The 18,164-nt window shown below is 49.2% G+C and overlaps 1 protein-coding gene across 4 annotated transcripts; it reads right to left on the bottom strand.

The window, feature by feature from the left end:
* MYBPHL (myosin binding protein H like) lies at positions 1-18,042 on the bottom strand. 4 transcript variants are annotated; one of them, XM_055353965.2, is made up of 9 exons: positions 16,623-18,039; positions 8,066-8,154; positions 7,320-7,515; positions 6,948-7,087; positions 6,681-6,840; positions 6,132-6,268; positions 5,012-5,198; positions 4,109-4,152; positions 1-2,096 (listed from the first exon to the last, which is right to left on the bottom strand). In XM_055353965.2, exons 1-8 carry the CDS (start codon positions 16,765-16,767, stop codon positions 4,142-4,144), a joined length of 1,065 nt encoding a protein of 354 aa, XP_055209940.1. In that variant the 5' UTR covers positions 16,768-18,039; the 3' UTR covers positions 1-2,096; positions 4,109-4,141. The 4 variants fall into 4 exon arrangements, with proteins under 4 accessions (XP_055209940.1, XP_055209948.1, XP_018867208.1 ...); XM_055353973.2 differs by lacking the exon at positions 1-2,096 and adding an exon at positions 2,255-2,895 and having other exon boundaries at positions 7,389-7,515; positions 16,623-18,042; XM_019011663.4 differs by lacking the exon at positions 1-2,096 and adding an exon at positions 2,255-2,345.
* Between the last annotated feature and the right edge of the window lie 122 nt (positions 18,043-18,164).

Raw genomic sequence — 18,164 nt, 5'->3', positions numbered from 1 at the left:
GCGTGCTTCTCCTTCAATGCAGAATATGGCTGGAGGTCTTGGGCAGTGTAATTTTATTTCTTCACCATGAAATTTGGGAATATACAATCTTTAAAGGATGGCCCTTGAGTAATTCAGGGAACAGCAGAGGGAAGGGGCTGTGAGCTGAGGCCAAAGGTCTGACTTATCCTTAGGGCATCATAACTGGGGGTATTTCACCCCTTCCTGACCTAGGTCCTGCTTCCACTGGAGGGAGGCCTCTTTGCCATTGGGTACATGGCTGGCTGTCACTGGACTCTGGTCCCTCCCCCAACACTCTCAAGCAGGGGTTCCTTACTAATGATTTGCATGACTATTTTCTCAGTTTTCAAAGGGATAGTATATACCCAGTAACATTCTAATTGCATAGAAATAAGTTAATTTATGACACAAAGGATGCCTTATGGCATGGAGGCTTAATTCTTGTGGAACTTCAGTTGAGGACTGGAATAGATACTTTGCCTCAACTGAAAATAGACCTTTGGTCTGAACAAAAAGGCCCTTCACATTCTGCTCAGCCAAATCACTTCCCCAACCTCCTCAAAACATTTCCTAATATGTATTGCCTCCTGGAAATATTTTCTTTCTTAAACGCATGATTCCAACCCAGACCCTCTACAGTGGGGATCACCAGATAAAAGGGATGAGAGAAAACAGGAAAGCCTTGGAGTCAGACAGACCTGGTTCAAATCCTAGCTCTGCTGCTTACTAGCTGCATGACTTGGGACAACTTAGGAGCTTCAACATCCTCATTTGTAAAATGAAGATTAAAAGAGATAAAGCACTTAGTTCAGGGCCTGTTGCATAGAAGGTTGTTTCAGTAATCTATGATTATATAGCAAACCACTTCAAAATTTAGTGGCTTGAAACAACAGCCACTATTTATTTGCTCATGATTTTACAATTTGGGCAGGGCTCTCCATGGGTGATTTGTTTCTACTCTACAAGGTGTTGATTGGGCTTGACTGGGGCTCTAGGGTCCAAGGTGGCCACGTGTGTCCGGGGCCATGGTGCTGGCTCTCAGTGGGGATGCTTGTTTGTCCTCCATGTGGCCTCCCATAATTCAGTAATCTAGCCTGAGATCCTTTATATGGGAGCTGACTTCTAAGAGCAAAAGCAGAAACTAAGGTACCTCTTAAGGCCCAGGCCTGGACTGGTGCCACGTCACTTCTGCTACATTCTTTCTGTCAAAGCAAGTCACATGATTCAAGGGAAGGGGAAATAGACTCCAACTCTTGATGAGAGGAGCACCGTGCTCATACAAAGATAGGAGGAACTGTTATCATCTTCTGCAGATTCTATCACAGAACACCTTCAATATCTTATTTGTCATCAGAATGAAAACAAAGATAATCAAGGGAACCTCACCTTTATTCTTTCCCTGGGTTTAATGAGACTCTGCTCCAATTTCTTTGCTTTTTTTTGTTTTTTTTTTGAGATGGAGTCTTGCTCTGTCACCCAGGCTGGAGTGCAGTGGCATGATCTCGGCTCACTGCAAGCTCCGCCTCCTGGATTCAAGCGATTCTCCTCCCTCAGCATCCTGAGTAGCTGGGATTAGAGGCGCTCGCCACCATAGCTGTCCAATTTTGTTGTATTTTTAGTAGAGACAGGGTTTTACCGCGTTGGCCAGGCTGGTTTTGAACTCTTAACCTCAAGTGATCCGCCTGCCTCGGCCTCACAAAGTGCTAGGATTACGGGCGTGAGACGCCATGCCCAGCCTAATTTTTGTATTTTTATAGAGATGGGGTTTCACCATGTTGGCCGGGCTTGTCTCGAACTCCTGACCTCAAGTGATCCATCCGTCTCGGCTTCCCAAAGTTCTGGGATTACAGGCATGAGCCACATTGCCCAGCCCTCCAATTTCTTGAGTATCATTCCAGCCCTCAGGTCTTGGGGCTCTGTCTATAATTAGCTATGTGCATATTTGTGTTCTGCTGTTTGCCTCTTTGTGGTGGATGTGCGTCCTGTTATCCCAACTTGAATTGGAAAGCCCATAGAGGCAGAGAGCAAGTCATCTTCGGCATCTCTTTCCAGCACTTAGTACTGTAGAGGGTTGAATTCAGTTGTGTCGTAGATGTCTAGGGAAAAGGACAGTGTTAGAAACCTCTGTGGAAGAGAATGTGGTTGTGGGAAGATAAAGGGGAGTCTTAAGGCCCTGTGGTTCCTTACAGCCTAGCTAAAGGATAGCAACTTTCCAAATGTTTCATAGAAAGTCTCAAATACAGGGACACATAGGCACTGGGGAACCACATATTTATTTAGATGAATCCAAACCAGACATGGTGCCGAAGCTCCTTGAGGACACAGTCTCACCACTGGTGGGCTTCCTGGAGGCATTGAAAAGAGGGAGCACTTTGTAGCCATGACAGCAAATGGCCAGAGGACGCCAGGCTGCTGAGGGCACCGTTGTCACGGTCCCTGGCTCCTGTGCCATGAATTCACTTCATTGCTGGGCACTGGCTGTGAGAGAGGGAAAGGGGCAACTAACACGAACACAAGTATCATTAACACAGAGAGGGAGGTGAGGGAGGGAGAGTTGTCTCTGCAAGCCGACTGTCGGAGAGCGCTTTCCTGAGAAGTCTGTACTTGTAACGCATCCCTTTAGGCTTTCATTTGCTACATACCAGTGAGAGCCTTAAATAAATGTCTTATGCGATCAAATTCATTTCCAATTTCCATCAGCCAGCAGCTACAAGTCAGAGAGGACACTGGGAACTTGTTCTCTTTAGTTCTGTCTCAAGCTTCTTTTTCACCTTATGCATCACTTTGTTCACAACATAGTTAATGTGAATGACGGAAAATCTAAAAGAGCTGTCAAGTTCTAAATGATGAGCTGAGCTGTCTTTTGCCAATAATGTGCTGCTTGGGACCACACACCTAAAGGTTAAATTATAATTGACATAAATGAGAAAGAGGATTTTCTTCTCTTGGAAGGGAAGGAATCCATAAGCTTCAAAGTAAAAAACAAATATATTAATCCATTTTTTTTTTACCATGCTCATGATCCTGAGGTGTTTACTCAGTCAGCAGGAGCAGCCTCCCCTGTCCTTACACACCCCACAGGCACAAGGTGCTGTGACTCTTGTGGGTTCCTGCACTCTGAATTGTTCCCTTGACATCTTTTCCTACAATACCTGCTCAGCTCCCTCCCACAGAATCTCCTTATGATTAGGTGGATGCTGTCACTCTTCTTCAGAGGACCAAATTTAGGTTTAATTCCTACCATCGACTTGAAGAGTACAGACAGAGAGGATATGACAAAAGCAGACTGCATCTACTATAAATTCTCTCCACAGGGATGACAGTATCACTTTTAAAAATGGTTACAACAGGCTGGGCGCGGTGGCTCACGCCTGTAATCCCAGCACTTTGGGAGGCCAAGGCGGGGGGATCATGAGGTCAGGAGATCGAGACCATCGTGGTTAACACGGTGAAACCCCGTCTCTACTAAAAAAAAAAAAAAAAAAAAAATTGCCGGGCGTGGTGGTGGGTGCCTGTAGTCCCAGCTACTCTGGAGGCTGAGGCAGGAGAATGGCATGAACCCGGGAGGCAGAGCTTGCAGTGAGCCGAGATAGCGCCACTGCACTCCGGCCTGGGCAACAAAGCGAGATTTTGTCTCAAAATAAATAAATAAATAAATAAATATAAAAATGGTTACAACAGCTGGGCATGTCGGCTCTCTCCTGTAATATCAGCACTTTGGGAGGCCGAGGTGAGTGGATCACTTGAGGTCAGGAGTTCGAGACCAGCCTGGCCAACATGGTGAAACTCCATCACTACTAAAAGTAGAAAAATTAGCCAGGCATGGTGGCGGGCGCCTGTAATCCCAGCTACTCGAGAGGTTGAGGCACAAGAATTGCTTGAACCCAGGAGGCAGAGGTTGCAGTGAGCCAAGATGGCGCCACTGCACTCCAGCCTGGGCAACAGAGCAAGACATCATTTCAAAAAAAAAAAAAAAATGGTTACAACAAAGTGGCCACCAGTGGATACATGACTGAAAGGCTCAGGAATGCACCTCTGTCCCTGACTCAACAACACTAGCCATAAACAGGAACTAATCCAGTGAGACATCTTGCCTCTCTTTACTTACCTTTGTCAGAGTACCATGCCTTCTTAGGTGTCCTCAATTAGGAACTGTAATAATTCGGACATTTCTCAGTGTTAACATCTCAGAAATCTCTGAGAAACCTTCTTTCAGAGCATTAGAAAGGAATATTCTATTTCAGGTTTTTGGGGAGTCAATGGTGCTAATTAGGTAGTCTATACATAGAGAAGAACAGGACATGTAAGGGCTCATTCATTCTTGATCCATGCAACAAACATTTAGAGTGCCTACTGTGTCAGAAACTGGGCTAGACACTGGGGGGACAAAGGCAAATAAGACAATGTCCCTACCCTCAAAATGCTTATAATTTAATAGGGAAACATATCTATAAATAGATAATTATAAAACAGTATGTTAAACACAATGATAGAGATCTGAACAAGGTGACAGGTATAGATAAGTGATTAAATACTTTAAGGAAGTAGAGAGGATATGCAATATTACTTATAAATAAACCGGAGGGGAAGTGAAATAAAGCCTGACAAACAGCTGCAGCTTTCCTAGGCTGAGTCGGAAGATTGCACAGCATAAAGAAAAATGAGCTGAGCGAGGACCGGGAGACCTGGGCTATTTCCACCAGTGCCAGGTGATCAACTAACTGACACTGGGAATCTTGGGCAAACCAGTTCCCTCCCTGTACTTTCGTCTTCTCATTTGCAAAATGGAAATAACAATTCTTCCCATATTATTGAATTGTGATGGAGAGAAATGAGATAGTAGATAATTAAAATGTCTCCTCCAATACATCCTGATGATGACAGTGATGAAAGAGTCCAGCGGAGGAACCCCTTCTCCACCTAGGCTTGCGTCTCTGTTCCCTGACTCTTCCACCGGTGGAGAGAGGAGGTGACTGGCACCCTAAGGCACTAGTTCTCCTCTTGCCCTTACCTTTCACATCCACACGACAGTCCACAGACGCCTCCCCTAGGGGGTTCACCGCCTTGCAGGTATAGATGCCTCCATCAAAGGGACCCGGCTTGCGGATCTCTAGGGAGCAGATTCCCAGGTGAGTCAGGGCTCTGTACTTAGGGTTGCCTTGGATATCCATCTTGTTCTTCAGCCAGATGATCTTGGGCTGGAAGACAAAGATGAGGGAGGCAGCAAGGAGGGGCGAGGGTAAGAACCAATAGTCTTTCTGTGCTCAGTTTCTGAGACTCTGTCTATATAGAGATAATGGCTTTCTGGAAGGCTCCCTGTTCCTTATGTTGTGGGAAGGGTTTCCCCTTCCAGTACCACCAGCAGTCCCCCAAGCTCCTTCTCTTGTTTGAAAATAGCACCTGAAACTTCATTTTCTTTACCAATATTTCTGACTGGAAGAAAACGGCTAACTTCTGTTCCGGGCTCTCAGGCAGCCCCTTTATGGATCAGAAGCACTGAGCATCAGGCTCACCTCTTGGGAACCATCCATATTCTGTTCCCACTGCTGACTTGTGAGTTGCCTCTGTCCCCTCTGGTTAGAGAGTAGCTTCTAGAGTGGGCTCTTGATATGCCCCTTCTGAGATGTTATCTCCATGTAGTCTGGCCCAGACTCAAAACCCAAAAGATTCTTGGTACAGGTTGTTAATGGTGTTTTCTGCTGTGTGTGGAGCATGATGACTAGATTGTAAATAGACAGAGAGCCTTGCTCAGGGTTGTGGCAAAAGGCTGAACTCTAGGCAGCTTACATGTGCACGGCCCTGATGGGATGAGGTATGCATGGAAAGGAGAAACCACAGGGACTCTGTCACTCCTACCACAGAAACAACTTGAAGCGCATGCCTAATTGCCAGCAGGTCAGTAAGCAACACCTTCATATATGAGAAACAAACATTCAAAAGGAAATGTCATTCTCATCAGTCCTTCTTGGACTCCAAGCACCCCGACTGTTCCTAAATACCATGCTGTAGGAGAGGCAGATGGCGGTGATGGTAACAGATGTTATGTTACAGTGCTCTGCAACTCAGCTTAGGTTAGGACAGGCAGGAACAAGAAGCAGCTCAGCACAGCGCCCCCCAGAGCCCCCACTCACCCGGGGAGAGGCGCGGACACAGCAGAAGAGCTGGGTATTATAGCCGGTGACTGTAGTGCAGTCGGCCAGAGGCTGGGTAAACTTTGGGGCTTCAGAGAAGTCTCGTTGGGCAAACCCCTTGGTCTTGTAAACAGTAGCTGAGGGCACCAAGAGGGGCTGGCATGTAGCTTCTGAGATCCCAGCCCTCGTCGACTCTTTATCCTTAGTATTTTTTTTTTTTTTTGAGGTGGAGTCTCACTCTATTGCCCAGGCTGGAGTGCAGTGGCACAATCTCAGCTCACTGCAACCTCCAACTCCCAAGTTCAAGCAATTCTCCTGCCTTAGCCTCCTGAGTAGCTGGGAGTACAGGCGTGCACCACCATGCCTGGCTAATTTTTGTATTTTTAGTAGAGATGAGGTTTCACCATGTTGTCCAGGCTGGTCTGGAACTCCTGACCTCAGGTGATCCACCTGCCTTGGCCTCCCAAAGTGCTGGAATTAGAGGCGTGAGCCACTGTGCCCGGCCTATCCTTAAGTCTTCCCAGCTCATGGTCCCCGTGCCTCCCTTACCTGCTTTCTGGATGTGGGCGAGGTCTGTGGTGATGGGGGCTGTTTCACTGAGTCCGCACTGGTTTTCAGCAAAGACTCGGAAGGCATAGGAGTTGCCGATGATGAGGTCAGAGACGATGCAGCTGGTGCGGTGATAGTGCTCCAGCACCGTGAACCACAGCTGCGGGGCCGAACATGATGCCAGAAATCAGCCACCCCATGTGGAGCTACCAGAGGCCTGTCCCAGCATGCCCTCTTCCACCCTCCTTCCTTCCCAGCTGGCCTCACCCCGGATTTTGTGTCAGCCTTCTGCACCGTGTATCCCAGAAGTGCTGTATTCCCCGTATCTTGGGGAGGTGTCCATTCCAGTGTAGCGCTGAAGCCCCAAACGTCCACCAGCTTAATACTCTGAGGAGGGCCTGGCCTCTCTGAAAGGGCAAAGCCATGGCAGTGGGCGTGGAACATCCCACATGCATTGAAGTCACTTCAGGAGTGCCCTAGCCCCTTTTTCTTCTCAGCTACCCCTCCTGCGCCCGCCCTGTGTCCCAGACATGACGTGGGAGCCTTGCCCCAGCTTCCCCAGCTCTCTGAGCTGGCTCCTCTTCAGCCTGGAGAGGGAGTTCCTGAGGACCCCCCCATCTCCCACTTCCCCCACCGTACCAATCACCAGGATGTCAATGGTGGCGGTGGCCTCCAGCCCACCCAGCTGCACACGGAGTTGGTAGCGACCTGAGTCAGCACGTTGGGCTTCTCGGATGAAGAGGATGGAGTCTCGCTCCCCATTCCGCACACTCACACGCCTGGTGTCCAAGGCACAGCCATCGTGTGTCCAGATGGCTTGAGGTTTGGGCTTGCCCTGAGGAATGAGGGTAACGCTTTCAGCAGCCCCGAGAGGCTTCCTGACTCTCCCTGCTGCTGTAGGGGTCCTGTCCACCCCAGGTTCACAGGGAGGCTTGACTTGGAGCTGTACATTCCTTGAGTTAGAAGTTGGTGGACCCTCCCGGGGGCCTCCTCCTTTCAGCAACAGCCTAAGGATCTTGGGAAAGAGGGATGGCTTTGAGTCTCCCAACCTCTGAGAGCTTAGGTCATGAACACCCGGGGCAGCTGGGACCAATTGAATGGCCACTCAAACTCTCAAGAACCCTTCTAACTGCAAGCTCCGAGGCTTCTGCAGACTGAAGGGCATGGATTAGCCTCACACCATCTCATGGGTGCACACCAGTCCTATCCAAACCCACCTTCAGGAGCGCAGAGGTCATTTGGCCTCAGACTTCTGGTGGTGTGACCCCTTCTATCCAAGGCTGGGAAGATTGCCCCTCTGCTAGCGGGACTCTTGGTATCTGTTTCCAAATCCAAAACCTGCACTGACCCCAGACATGGACCCAGTATGGGGCTGGCATGATCACCTGGAAAGGGATTAGTAGGTTCACTGTGTCCCCAACCTTCCGGATGTAGGTCTGCCTCAGGGTCCGAGGTAGCCAGATCTTGGGGTGCTCTGAGTGATGGAAAGAGAGAGAATAGGAGATGGATACTCAGAGAAAGTAAATCCTGCATCCAGCTGCCTGCTGTGGGTGAGTGGCCCAGGAATCGGTCACCAAATTAAGCCCTTCTTAGAGGGGAGGGGAAGAGTGCTCCCATCATCCTGCTGGGATTTGGGGATGAGGGGTTGGCTTAAGGAACACCCCGGGAAACATTAAAGTCTCAGCAGAAAGAACACTGGAGTGCGAGTCTGACAGTTCTCTTAATTTGTAACTCTCAAGTACTGACTTTCCATCATCTGGAGGCATTCCATCCTGATGGAGACATTTTTATTTTTCTGTTTGTGTACAGACCAGCCTAGTCTGTGTGGTTTGTCTTTCCACCCTGTTCTACATTTGTCCTCAATACCATTCCTTTTATCAAGGCCACTTTCCATGTCAATCCTGACCTCCCAGTTAGGTGTGGGTCTCAGGAGAATGCTCTCCATTCTGCAGGCAGAGTCAACACCCTGACCTCCCCAGCCGCCCACGGAGACAACACTGATGTCACTGCAGAGAGAGCACGTGTCTGGGTCCCTTCCTCTGCATGGCCACTCTGCTCCCAGGCGCCTGCACAGTCTTCTTCCAGTTTGCAGAGGATCATTTTGTACAGATTCTGGGACAGATTAGGTCCACCACTCATTTCCCTTTGATCTCACAGGTCTGTCCCAGTGAGAAGTAGAGATTAGATGATGTGTATGGGCTTCCAGGATGAAGACAGAAAATGCTTGGAAAAGTGCTGAGTGTAGGTTTGGAGATTGACCAGGTGTCATTTCTCTCCTCTTGGGATGCCTCACACTGTCTCAGCTGCCGAAGCACAAATATTCCACCTGCGTTCCCTCGGGGGCCTGTCTGAGACGGACACCATTTTCTGGCCTTTTCCTGGCTGCTGTCTCTTCCTTTCTCAGGCACAGGCAGTCGCCTGGCTGATATTATCTTCAGTAGAATGTGATAGTGCTTCAGTTCCCAACAACCCAGGATTCTTGCCACAGTTCATTCTTGGCAGTTGGAAGAACTTCACCCCTGGTACATTCCTGTGGCAAACAGCATGACTGCTCGATAGTGGATTCCAGACTCTTTGATAGCACACACTTCTGTGAAAATACTTCCCTGAGCATTCACTATGACATATGTATGTTTACTTATAGATGAACTGTTTAAATACATACATTACATAACAAACATGTAAGTGACGCAACTGAAACAGAGCTTCTTCTGTGTCCTTCCTCCAGCTCAATCGGCAAGCATTGTCCAGAGAACTTCACTCTGAGTCTCCCCATGATAATCTCAAGGTCACGAGACCTTTGCAAATGAAGATCAATAGCAATGTACAGTGCACACGGTCCGTTTGATTTCTGCAGTTTCCTTTTGTGCTGTGTGGCTTATGTTTTCACCTGGGCTGTGCCTGTCTTAGACTGCACCTCAGGAATATGTGACGAGGGGACTTGATGGGCCTGAGTGCCCGTCCTCCCTGCCCTGCTCAGGTCTTGACTGCCTCAGCATAGATGCAGCAGCTGCAGGCAGCTGAGTGACCCTGCTGTGGCTGCCCTCGGCTGGGCTCTGGTGGCTTGGGAGGGGCGGGACATGAAGAACAGAAGAAGCGTTTGTGTGATGGGCTCCTCTCCTGTGGCCATCTTGGCAAGCAACCAAAGAGTTGAAGACGGGCGGATATGACTTAATAGTGTTTTGAAAAAGAGGGCCGTACTTGGAAAGGAGGGTCAAAACCTCATCTTGTCAGGCTTGGTTCCCCACTGTTGGGGGAGGAAATAACCCTTCCTACATTTGCTGGGGAGAGGGCTGGAGAGAAGCTGGCTCTGCTGTCCCTGTGCCGCTTGCCTACAGAATGTCAGCGTTAGGAAGGGCCTGTAAGCACCAGAACAAGGATGCTGGGAGCAAGAGGGCTCCGAGAAAGAAGCCGGTATTCTGGAGACCTCCCGGCTAGCTGTGACGACGTGCTTGGCACCAGAGACTCCTGCCTCCCCATCTAAGATTGTGTGTCTGAAGGACCCATTCTCAGAGCACTAGCTGTGTCTTGCCCACCAGTGTCCACCCAGCAATGAGCACCATAGTCAGGGCTTGGACAGTGGCCTGCCCCTGGAGGGAGGAGGCCCAGAGGGAAGGCGGGGGCTAGACATACCCAAGAACTGCAAAGGGTTGAGGCGGGGAGAGGAACCCCGGCCTTCACGCCTGACAGAAGTGCCCGCTGAGCCCCGCCCTGCTGAGACCTCAGGTAGGGAATGGGCTGTTATGGGTAGCTGTGAGCTGATGTATGTGTTTCCACCTAGTGTTTCTTTTGTTTTTTAGAAAAACACCTGGGAAAATGTTAGCATTCTTACACCTGAACTAAAGAGAAAAATGAAAGAAATGGGTTTATGTGGAACATAAGCTAAGGTGTGGGAGGTAGAGGAAGAGGAGCAGACTGGCCCTTGAGATCTACAGGGGATCCTGGCTGGGCAGAGAGCAAGGAAGGAGGCTGCCCGCGAGAGCAAGGAAGGAGGCTGCCCGCGAGAGCAAGGAAGGAGGCTGCCCGCGAGAGCAAGGAAGGAGGCTGCCCGCGAGAGCAAGGAAGGAGGCTGCCCACGAGGACGGCGGTCTCTCCCTCCCTGGACGGCTCCATTGCCGGTTCTCTGCTTATCAGTGGGTTTCCTGACAAGATGACGAAACTTAAGTCTCTACAATGGACTCTGAGGATGAGTAGGTGAGGCCTCTGCTCCCAGCAGGCTCCCGGCTCCCTGTGGGAGGGCAGAGGATGGACATGAGGCTAACTCAGCTGACTACGTGCAGACGTGGCAGGAGAGAGTGTGACAGCTTCAGATGCCCAGTCAGCAGGTCAGCAGCATGCTCTCCAATCGCCTCTCAACCCAACCCAGGCACAATCTGACTCTTTGCTAAGAATGTGAATGCCGGGGCTCATTTGAGGCATCTCTTTTCACACATCCGCAGTCAAGCGAGGTGTAAATTGTACTGACCTTGGGGAGGCATGGCTTCCCCTGATGCCCAAGGTCTTTCTCCTCCTCAGATGACAGGAGGGATGTGAACCAAAGCCTAGAGTCTTTAAGAGCCTAGGTTTTCTAAAAGCAGGTCTGTGAGAGTCACAGTTTGGTTTTCTCCCTTCATGGGGTCTTAGAGAAAAGGCATCTTGAAAAGTCCTTTGAGGGCCTTTGGTTCTGAGTTAGGCTGCTCTCAGTACAATGTTTCTCTCAGACAGGATGCTGTTTAATTCTTTCTCAAAAATTCTTAGAGAAAACTACTCCAGGCTGGGCGCAGTGGCTCACGCCTGTAATCGCAGCACTTTGGGAGGCTAAGGAGGGTGGATCACCTGAGGTCAGAAGTTCAAGACCAGCCTGGTCAACATGGTGAAACCCCATCTCTACTAAACATACAAAAATTAGCTAGGTGTGGTGGCAGGCGCCTGTAATCCCAGCTACTTGGGAGGCTGAGGCAGGAAAATCGCTTGAACCTGGGAGGCAGAGGTTGCAGTGAGCCGAGATCGCACCATTGTGCTCCAGCCTGGGCAATAAGAGCAAAACTTCATCTCAAAAAGAAAAAAAAAAAAAAAAAAGAGAGAAAACTACTTCGAGTCCAAAGGTCTTGACTTCTGATTAGAAAATTCCTCCTAATACCTACCGTACTTTTATCCTGCTAAAGTTTATACCTGTTTTACTATTCTATAATTGTTCCTATCCTCTCATAATTCCCTTTTATGGGATCAGTCTTTCTCCAGCGGCTCCCTAGGGGCTGTATAGTTCAGACCGATATTACTAACTATGACCTGGAGAGCCAAGAACCAAGATGGAAGCATTGGAGAAGTGGAGAGGGTGTGTGTGTGTGTGTTTGTATGAGTGTGTATGTATGTGTGTGTGAGTGTATGTGTGTGAATGTGTGTTTGTGTACGTGCATGAACGTGTGTATGGGTGTGTTTACGTGTGTCTGTGAATGGTGTGTGTGTATGAGAGTGTGTGTGTGAGAGAGAGAGGGAGCCTGCATACACACGTGCCTATGTGGGTGAAGGGTTACCAAAAGAGGGCGAATGCAGGAGGCTAGCTATGGCTTTGAAACTATCCAGAGGTTTCCAGAAATCCAAGAAGTACCAGGATTTCTTAGAGAAACATTACCAGATGCCTAGGATGTGGCCTTGGTCTACTCAGAAACCTGTCTGGAGGAGTGCAATGGGAAAGGAGGGGGACAAGAGTGTCACTTTCTTGAAGGCCATGAAACTAAGGTCAGAAAAAATAAAAGGACATAGGAACAGGCAACACTTCTCTGAGGAAAAGACTCCACCCCACCCCGTCCCTATGTTACAGTCGTCCCCCTAGTGCTTGATGGTTTTAGCCCTGGCTCACTGTCTCTGCAACACCCTCTCCATGTGGTATGCCTCTCCAGGCATAACTCCTGCTGGTCCCAACACCCATGTTTCCAGTCCCCGTAGGGTCTCTCACATCTGGCCCACCACTCCTCCAATAACTTTGTCCTCTCCTAATTCAGCCAATGGTCCCTGTGGCCATTCTATAGACCAAGAGCTACAATCCTTCTATGATCAGAATTACAAGCATCCCACTGTCTCATCACTACCTCTATAACAGAGATGGCTAACTGGCCAAAAAAAAATGTATGTTACCCCTTCCGTAGTGTAGCTATCTCTGAGAAGTGGCTGCCCGGCCACCTTTTGCTGGATGGCTACGCGACCAGTTTTTGCCAATGAGACGTAAGTGGCAATGGTGAGAAGCACGTCTGGTCCCAGGCTTTGAAGAAGCTAGATTTCTATTTTCCTCTTCTGCTAGCTGTACACAGATGATCATGGGCCCTAAGGAATGGCAGAGCCCCAAGATGAAAGAGGGCTGGGTCCTTGAATTACCACTTGGAGGAGAACTATCTGCAGAATAGTTTTTAGTTCTTACACTAGTGAGAAATAGATGTCTGTCATTCCTGAGACCTGTTTCATTCACTAGTATACCTAACTAATATAATCTTTATCCCTTTAGCTCACTTCCTCCAGTGCTCCAACACCAGCAATTCTTTGGCACCACTGAGATCTGTGATCCATTGTCCTACCACCCTCTCACTACCTAGCACCCCTTTCACATTAGCACTTTCTTCACCACCCAACTTAGATTGCATGGTCATTATTATACTCTCTCTCTTGCACTCACTCAAATCCCTGAGTCCTCTTTGACTTCATTGCACTCTCTTGGCAATACCTAACCCTTGTTAAATAAACTTCCCACCCACTCAGTGCCTGTATCTGCACAGAGTAACAGGACTGGGGAAAAATACAAAATTATGTGGAGTTTAACTTGAGGGCCATTAATAGTGACCACCACCTCCAAGTGAACTCTGGCAATTCTACTAGACTTCCCAAGTTCACTCGGTCTCCCATTCTCCTGGGTGACTATCGCACACCTTTCTCTTCTAAAACCTCCCTACCTTCTCCCTCATTCTCATTCCCAGTTGCTGATCTTGCTAGTGTCTAAGGTCCACCTACAGTCTATTCTTAACATGGCCAGCTGGAAAAATCCTTAAAATCTACACTTGGTCCTGTCAGTCCTTACTCCCAGTCCCTGCACTGGCTGGCTGGCTGTCTCGTAGACAAACCAAAGTCTTCACAGCGGCCGTGCTACCTCTTGGACCGAAATACTGCCACTGTCTCCCTCCCTGTGCTACAGCCACAATGGCCCCAACCCATAAAGCACATTCCTGCCTCAGGGTCCTTGCAGTTGTTCTCTCTGTGTGGAAAATATTCCCCCAAATATCTGCATGGATTGCTTTCTCACATCCTTTAAGTTGCTGCTCAAATGTCACCTTATTAGTGAGACCCTCACTGAATATTCCATTTGAAGCAGGAAGCCTGCATGCTTCCTACCTGAAGCATGTGCTATCCCCGTCCCTGCATTAGTTTTGGCACAGCATTTCTCACCATCTGACATATTAGATACTTTACTTGTTTATTTATTGTCTAGCTCCCTCCACTAGAATCTAACTTCCATGAGGGCGTTATTTTTACCTATTTTGTTCATTTCTGTAATTCTGGCACCTAGAAGAGCGCCTGGCACATCATAGGCACAACCTAAATATTTGTGGAAGGAAGAAGGAGGAAAGGAAGGATGGAAGGAAGGAGGGAAGAAAGGTCACTCCTAGGCATGAGATTCAGTTTCCCATGCCTGGAAGACACAGAACAGTTCAGATTGAAAGAGAACACAGAGTCAGTTGGAGCGATGATGCTGAAGTCAGCAGATGGGCTCTTTCTCTGCCACCTCAGGGTCCCATCTTCTCCATGGGAGGGATGCAGCTTGTTCCCCAGCCTCTCCCTGTTTTGGAAGCTCTTCTCTGGCCCCTGCCAAGCTTTGTCTCCAGGACACAGTACTCAGTGTAGTGCTGAGGACAGACATAGAACTGTTTACCAATGCCGGCCACCTACTCCTGCTTATTTAGCCACGTAGCAGGCTTGCCAAACTAAAAGCTCATTGTTGGCCATTTGCAGTTGGTTTTGATCTTGCAAATTAATTTCTATTTCTGATGCCTGCTCTAGTTCCCATGTTTTCACATGCTTACTGTGATACTCAGTCCCAGAGCTCTCTGTAAGGAAGAGGAGTTAGGAGGAAGAAAGGCTTTGGAGCTCTCAGGGGGCTTAGGGGTCATCTAGTCCAGGCCCGTGGCACCCTGAAGGATCTTTGGTGGGGGTTTGGGGCTCTGTAGGCTCTCTGAACTTTTTTGTGTATTTTTCCGGGGGCAAGAGTCCACAGCTGTCATTAGATTTTCCTAGGGGTCCATATCCACCAAAAGGTTAAGACCCTGATTTGGTTCAACTCCTCAATTTACAGATGAGAAAATGGGAGTGGATTGACTTGCCTAGGGCCACAGAACAGAGCTAAGATTTGAACTCATGACTTCTTTGTTCCAAGTAGTTAACAGATGCACATATATTTTGCAAAGTATTCAAAGGTGTTCTTATTGCCAGTGACTTCTGGGATACCACTGGGTTGAGCCACTGGGTGCTAGTGGCCCTGAGGCCTGCAGTGTACAGAGCTGCTGCACACAAGAGGCTTTGGGCTGCATTTGCGGGCCCGTGACTGGGGGCTGTCAGGAGCTGGCTGCAGCCAGAAGGGAGAAGCATGGGGGAGATGAGCACTCTCCCTTGTGGTTTTGGGAAGACCAGTAGAGAGAGCCGGCAGTCCTGGCTCTCATTCTCCTGCTGCCTGTCACTTATTCTCTGGGCCTTTTAAGGGAAGAAACTGGTTTTCTGCCTCCATCACCCCAGCTTAATATATTTACACTAACTTTTGCTCCCTTCATCTTCAACGGGACAAACTTGGCCAGCTCTCTGCCCTTGACATTCAAATAGTTTCTGGAAACCTGGCCTCTCCCATGAGGATAAGAGGCAGACAGCGTCTGCTGCACAACCCTATGGAGGTAGAACGCAGCCTTCACCTCTCACTTGGAAATATTTGATCATTTATTTACATCTTAGTTTGGCCTCTTCCAAGGCACTCTGGATCATCTCAGCAATCCTTTCAACTACCCTGATAGGTAGATGTTATTAATCACCATTTTACAGAGCGAAAATGGAAACTGAGCAGTCCAGTGACTTGTCCAAGGTCACAGGGCTGTTAGAGGCAGCACTGGGAATTGAGCCTAGAGCTTTGCTTCCAAGTCTAGTGCATCTTTTCCCCCGCCTCTTCCTGCCCTAGGAGTCCACGTGTTTCTTGTTTGTGGTCTTTTCATCCTCTTAAGACTTTCAGGTGAGCGCCACGAAGTGGTTAGCTACAGAGGCCTCAGCCAGGGCATTCAGGGATGGGCGGCAGGAAGCTCGGGGTTGGAATTTCTCACTTGGGAACGCCTCTTTGCTGAGAGGCACACAGAGACCATCGTGAAGGGGAAATTGAATGCTTCTCCCAGGAGAGCTCCACTTCCGTGGAGCTCAGACTCTGAGGGGTCAGGATCTCCTATGGGAGCAGTGGGGGGTTGGAGGAGGTCCTGACCCCGTGGCACTGCCCAGCAGGAGGCCGAGTGTCACTGTGCTGCCCCACTCTTAGCCTCCCCATTGCCATAGCATGCTATTTCCCTGTTCCTTCCGCAGACAGTCACTATCTCTTACCCCTCAGTCCCTTCCTGACTGGCCATTAGTATATCAGGTCTTCCCAGTCCCTATGACAATTTTTTAAAAGGTAAAAATATAAACAGATCATTTTTAGTCACTGTAAGGTGCCACCAACACCATCACTGACTTCTCAGCTAAAACACAAAAACTTAGCAGGGACATTTGAGCAGCAAGTTAGACTCCATCAAGGACAGGGGATAGGGGCTCCCACGAATGATCTCCAGCCTAATCACCAATCCTATAAAGTCTTTAGCTCCGCAAAAAACCTGAGGCGCCGTTCAGGAAGGTGGCGATGTCTTCCCCAACTCCCACCACCCGGCCTCCCCACCCTCCCCACCTGCCATGGGTCACCTTCTATAGGGGGCAGGAGCTGGGGAGTGGGGCTGCCAGCCCCCTGTCCAGGTGAAGCCTGGGGTGGTTCAGCATCCGCTGGGCTGGCTTCTTTCACCTTCAGCTTGGATCCTGCGGCCACCTCCGGAGCTGTGGCTGCCTCCATGCTGGGCCTTCCCAGAGGCTGAGCTCCAGCTCTAGATTTTCACTGCTGGTGATGAGGGAGGGGCTGAGCACCTGCTCCCAGGCTGGCCTCCCGGGTCCCAGCCACAGGGTTACGTAACTGGGCTGGCCTTCCCCACTCAGCTACGCCCAGCAGAAAGGCTGAAGTAGGGTTTGGGGGAGAGAGGAGGATCAGACAGCAGCGCAGAATAGCCCCAGGAGGACTGAGGTGGCCCTGTTATCTCGGGAGAGAGATGACACCCCCCACAGCACCAGGGAGGGAGAGCTTGAACACACCATCCAAAAGGGACCTCTAATTTCTGTAGGGAGGGTTGAGTGACATCTCTGCTCCTGACCTCCAGTTCATCCCGCGGGGCATTCAGGTCCCAAAGAAGGGGCCCAGGATTAGCTGACTCACAGCAACGCCTGGACTGCTCTTTCTCCCTCTGCTCCCACATTCAATGAGTTGTAAAGTCTTATCAACTCGACCTTTACAGGGCCTGTCCCATCCTCCCCCGCTCCCCGGGGGCAGCAGGCACAGCGCAGTGGTAGGTGGAGACTGCACTCGCACTGGCTGCCCAGGTGCCACTTGGGGCTCTGTCACCAACTAGCTGTGTGACTCACAACACCTCACAGTCTCTCTTCCGTCTGTTTCCTCATCTGTAAAATGGAGATAATTATAACCATAGGGTCGTTGTGAGGATTAAAGAGGTAATCTCTGTAAAGTGCTTAGCAGAGTGTAGCCGACTAAATGCTTGATAAATGTAAGCTATTTTTAGGTCAGGCCAGCACTTCCCCCTTTGAGAGCTGTCAATGGCTGCCTTGCCTATTAGATGAAGTACAAATAAAGGGATAGGCAGCAGTGGTGGAGGGAGGCGAGCTCAGAGACCTGTGTGTGACTTCTGGTTGTACCACTCACTCACCAGCTGGGACTCTGGGCAAATGGCCGACTCGGAGTCTCAAGTCCCAGTCTATGAAACAAGGGATGATGCCCATGATTGTGTTGAGGATAAAATGATACAATCTATAGGAAAGCAGCCAGCTCACAGCAGGTGCTAGTCACATACTACAGGTCCTACATGATTTCCAGACTTAGCAAACCATCTTTCTATACGTGTTGTACATGCCATGGACACTGCCGCCTATCATACTCCTACCTTCTCATCTCCAGAAGCCAGCATCCCTCTGCGTTTTAAAATGCTTTAATTTTAGAGCAGTTTGAGAGTCACAGCAAAACTGAGTGGAAAGTACAGGGTTCCCATAGCCCCCTACTCACCCCTGTATTTTTTTCATGGAAAAAAAATGGGTGCAGTTGAACAAATGGACTGACTTCTTACTCATTTTTGCCTTCAATTTTGGGGTAATTGGTAAGATCCCAGGAGCCTGTGTTATCTTGGGGTG

Source organism: Gorilla gorilla, chromosome 1, assembly GCF_029281585.2.
Source record: "Gorilla gorilla gorilla isolate KB3781 chromosome 1, NHGRI_mGorGor1-v2.1_pri, whole genome shotgun sequence".
NCBI lineage: Eukaryota > Metazoa > Chordata > Mammalia > Primates > Hominidae > Gorilla > Gorilla gorilla.
Note: the sequence above shows the minus strand (reverse complement) of the source record. Positions and strands in the feature narration are given on the sequence as shown.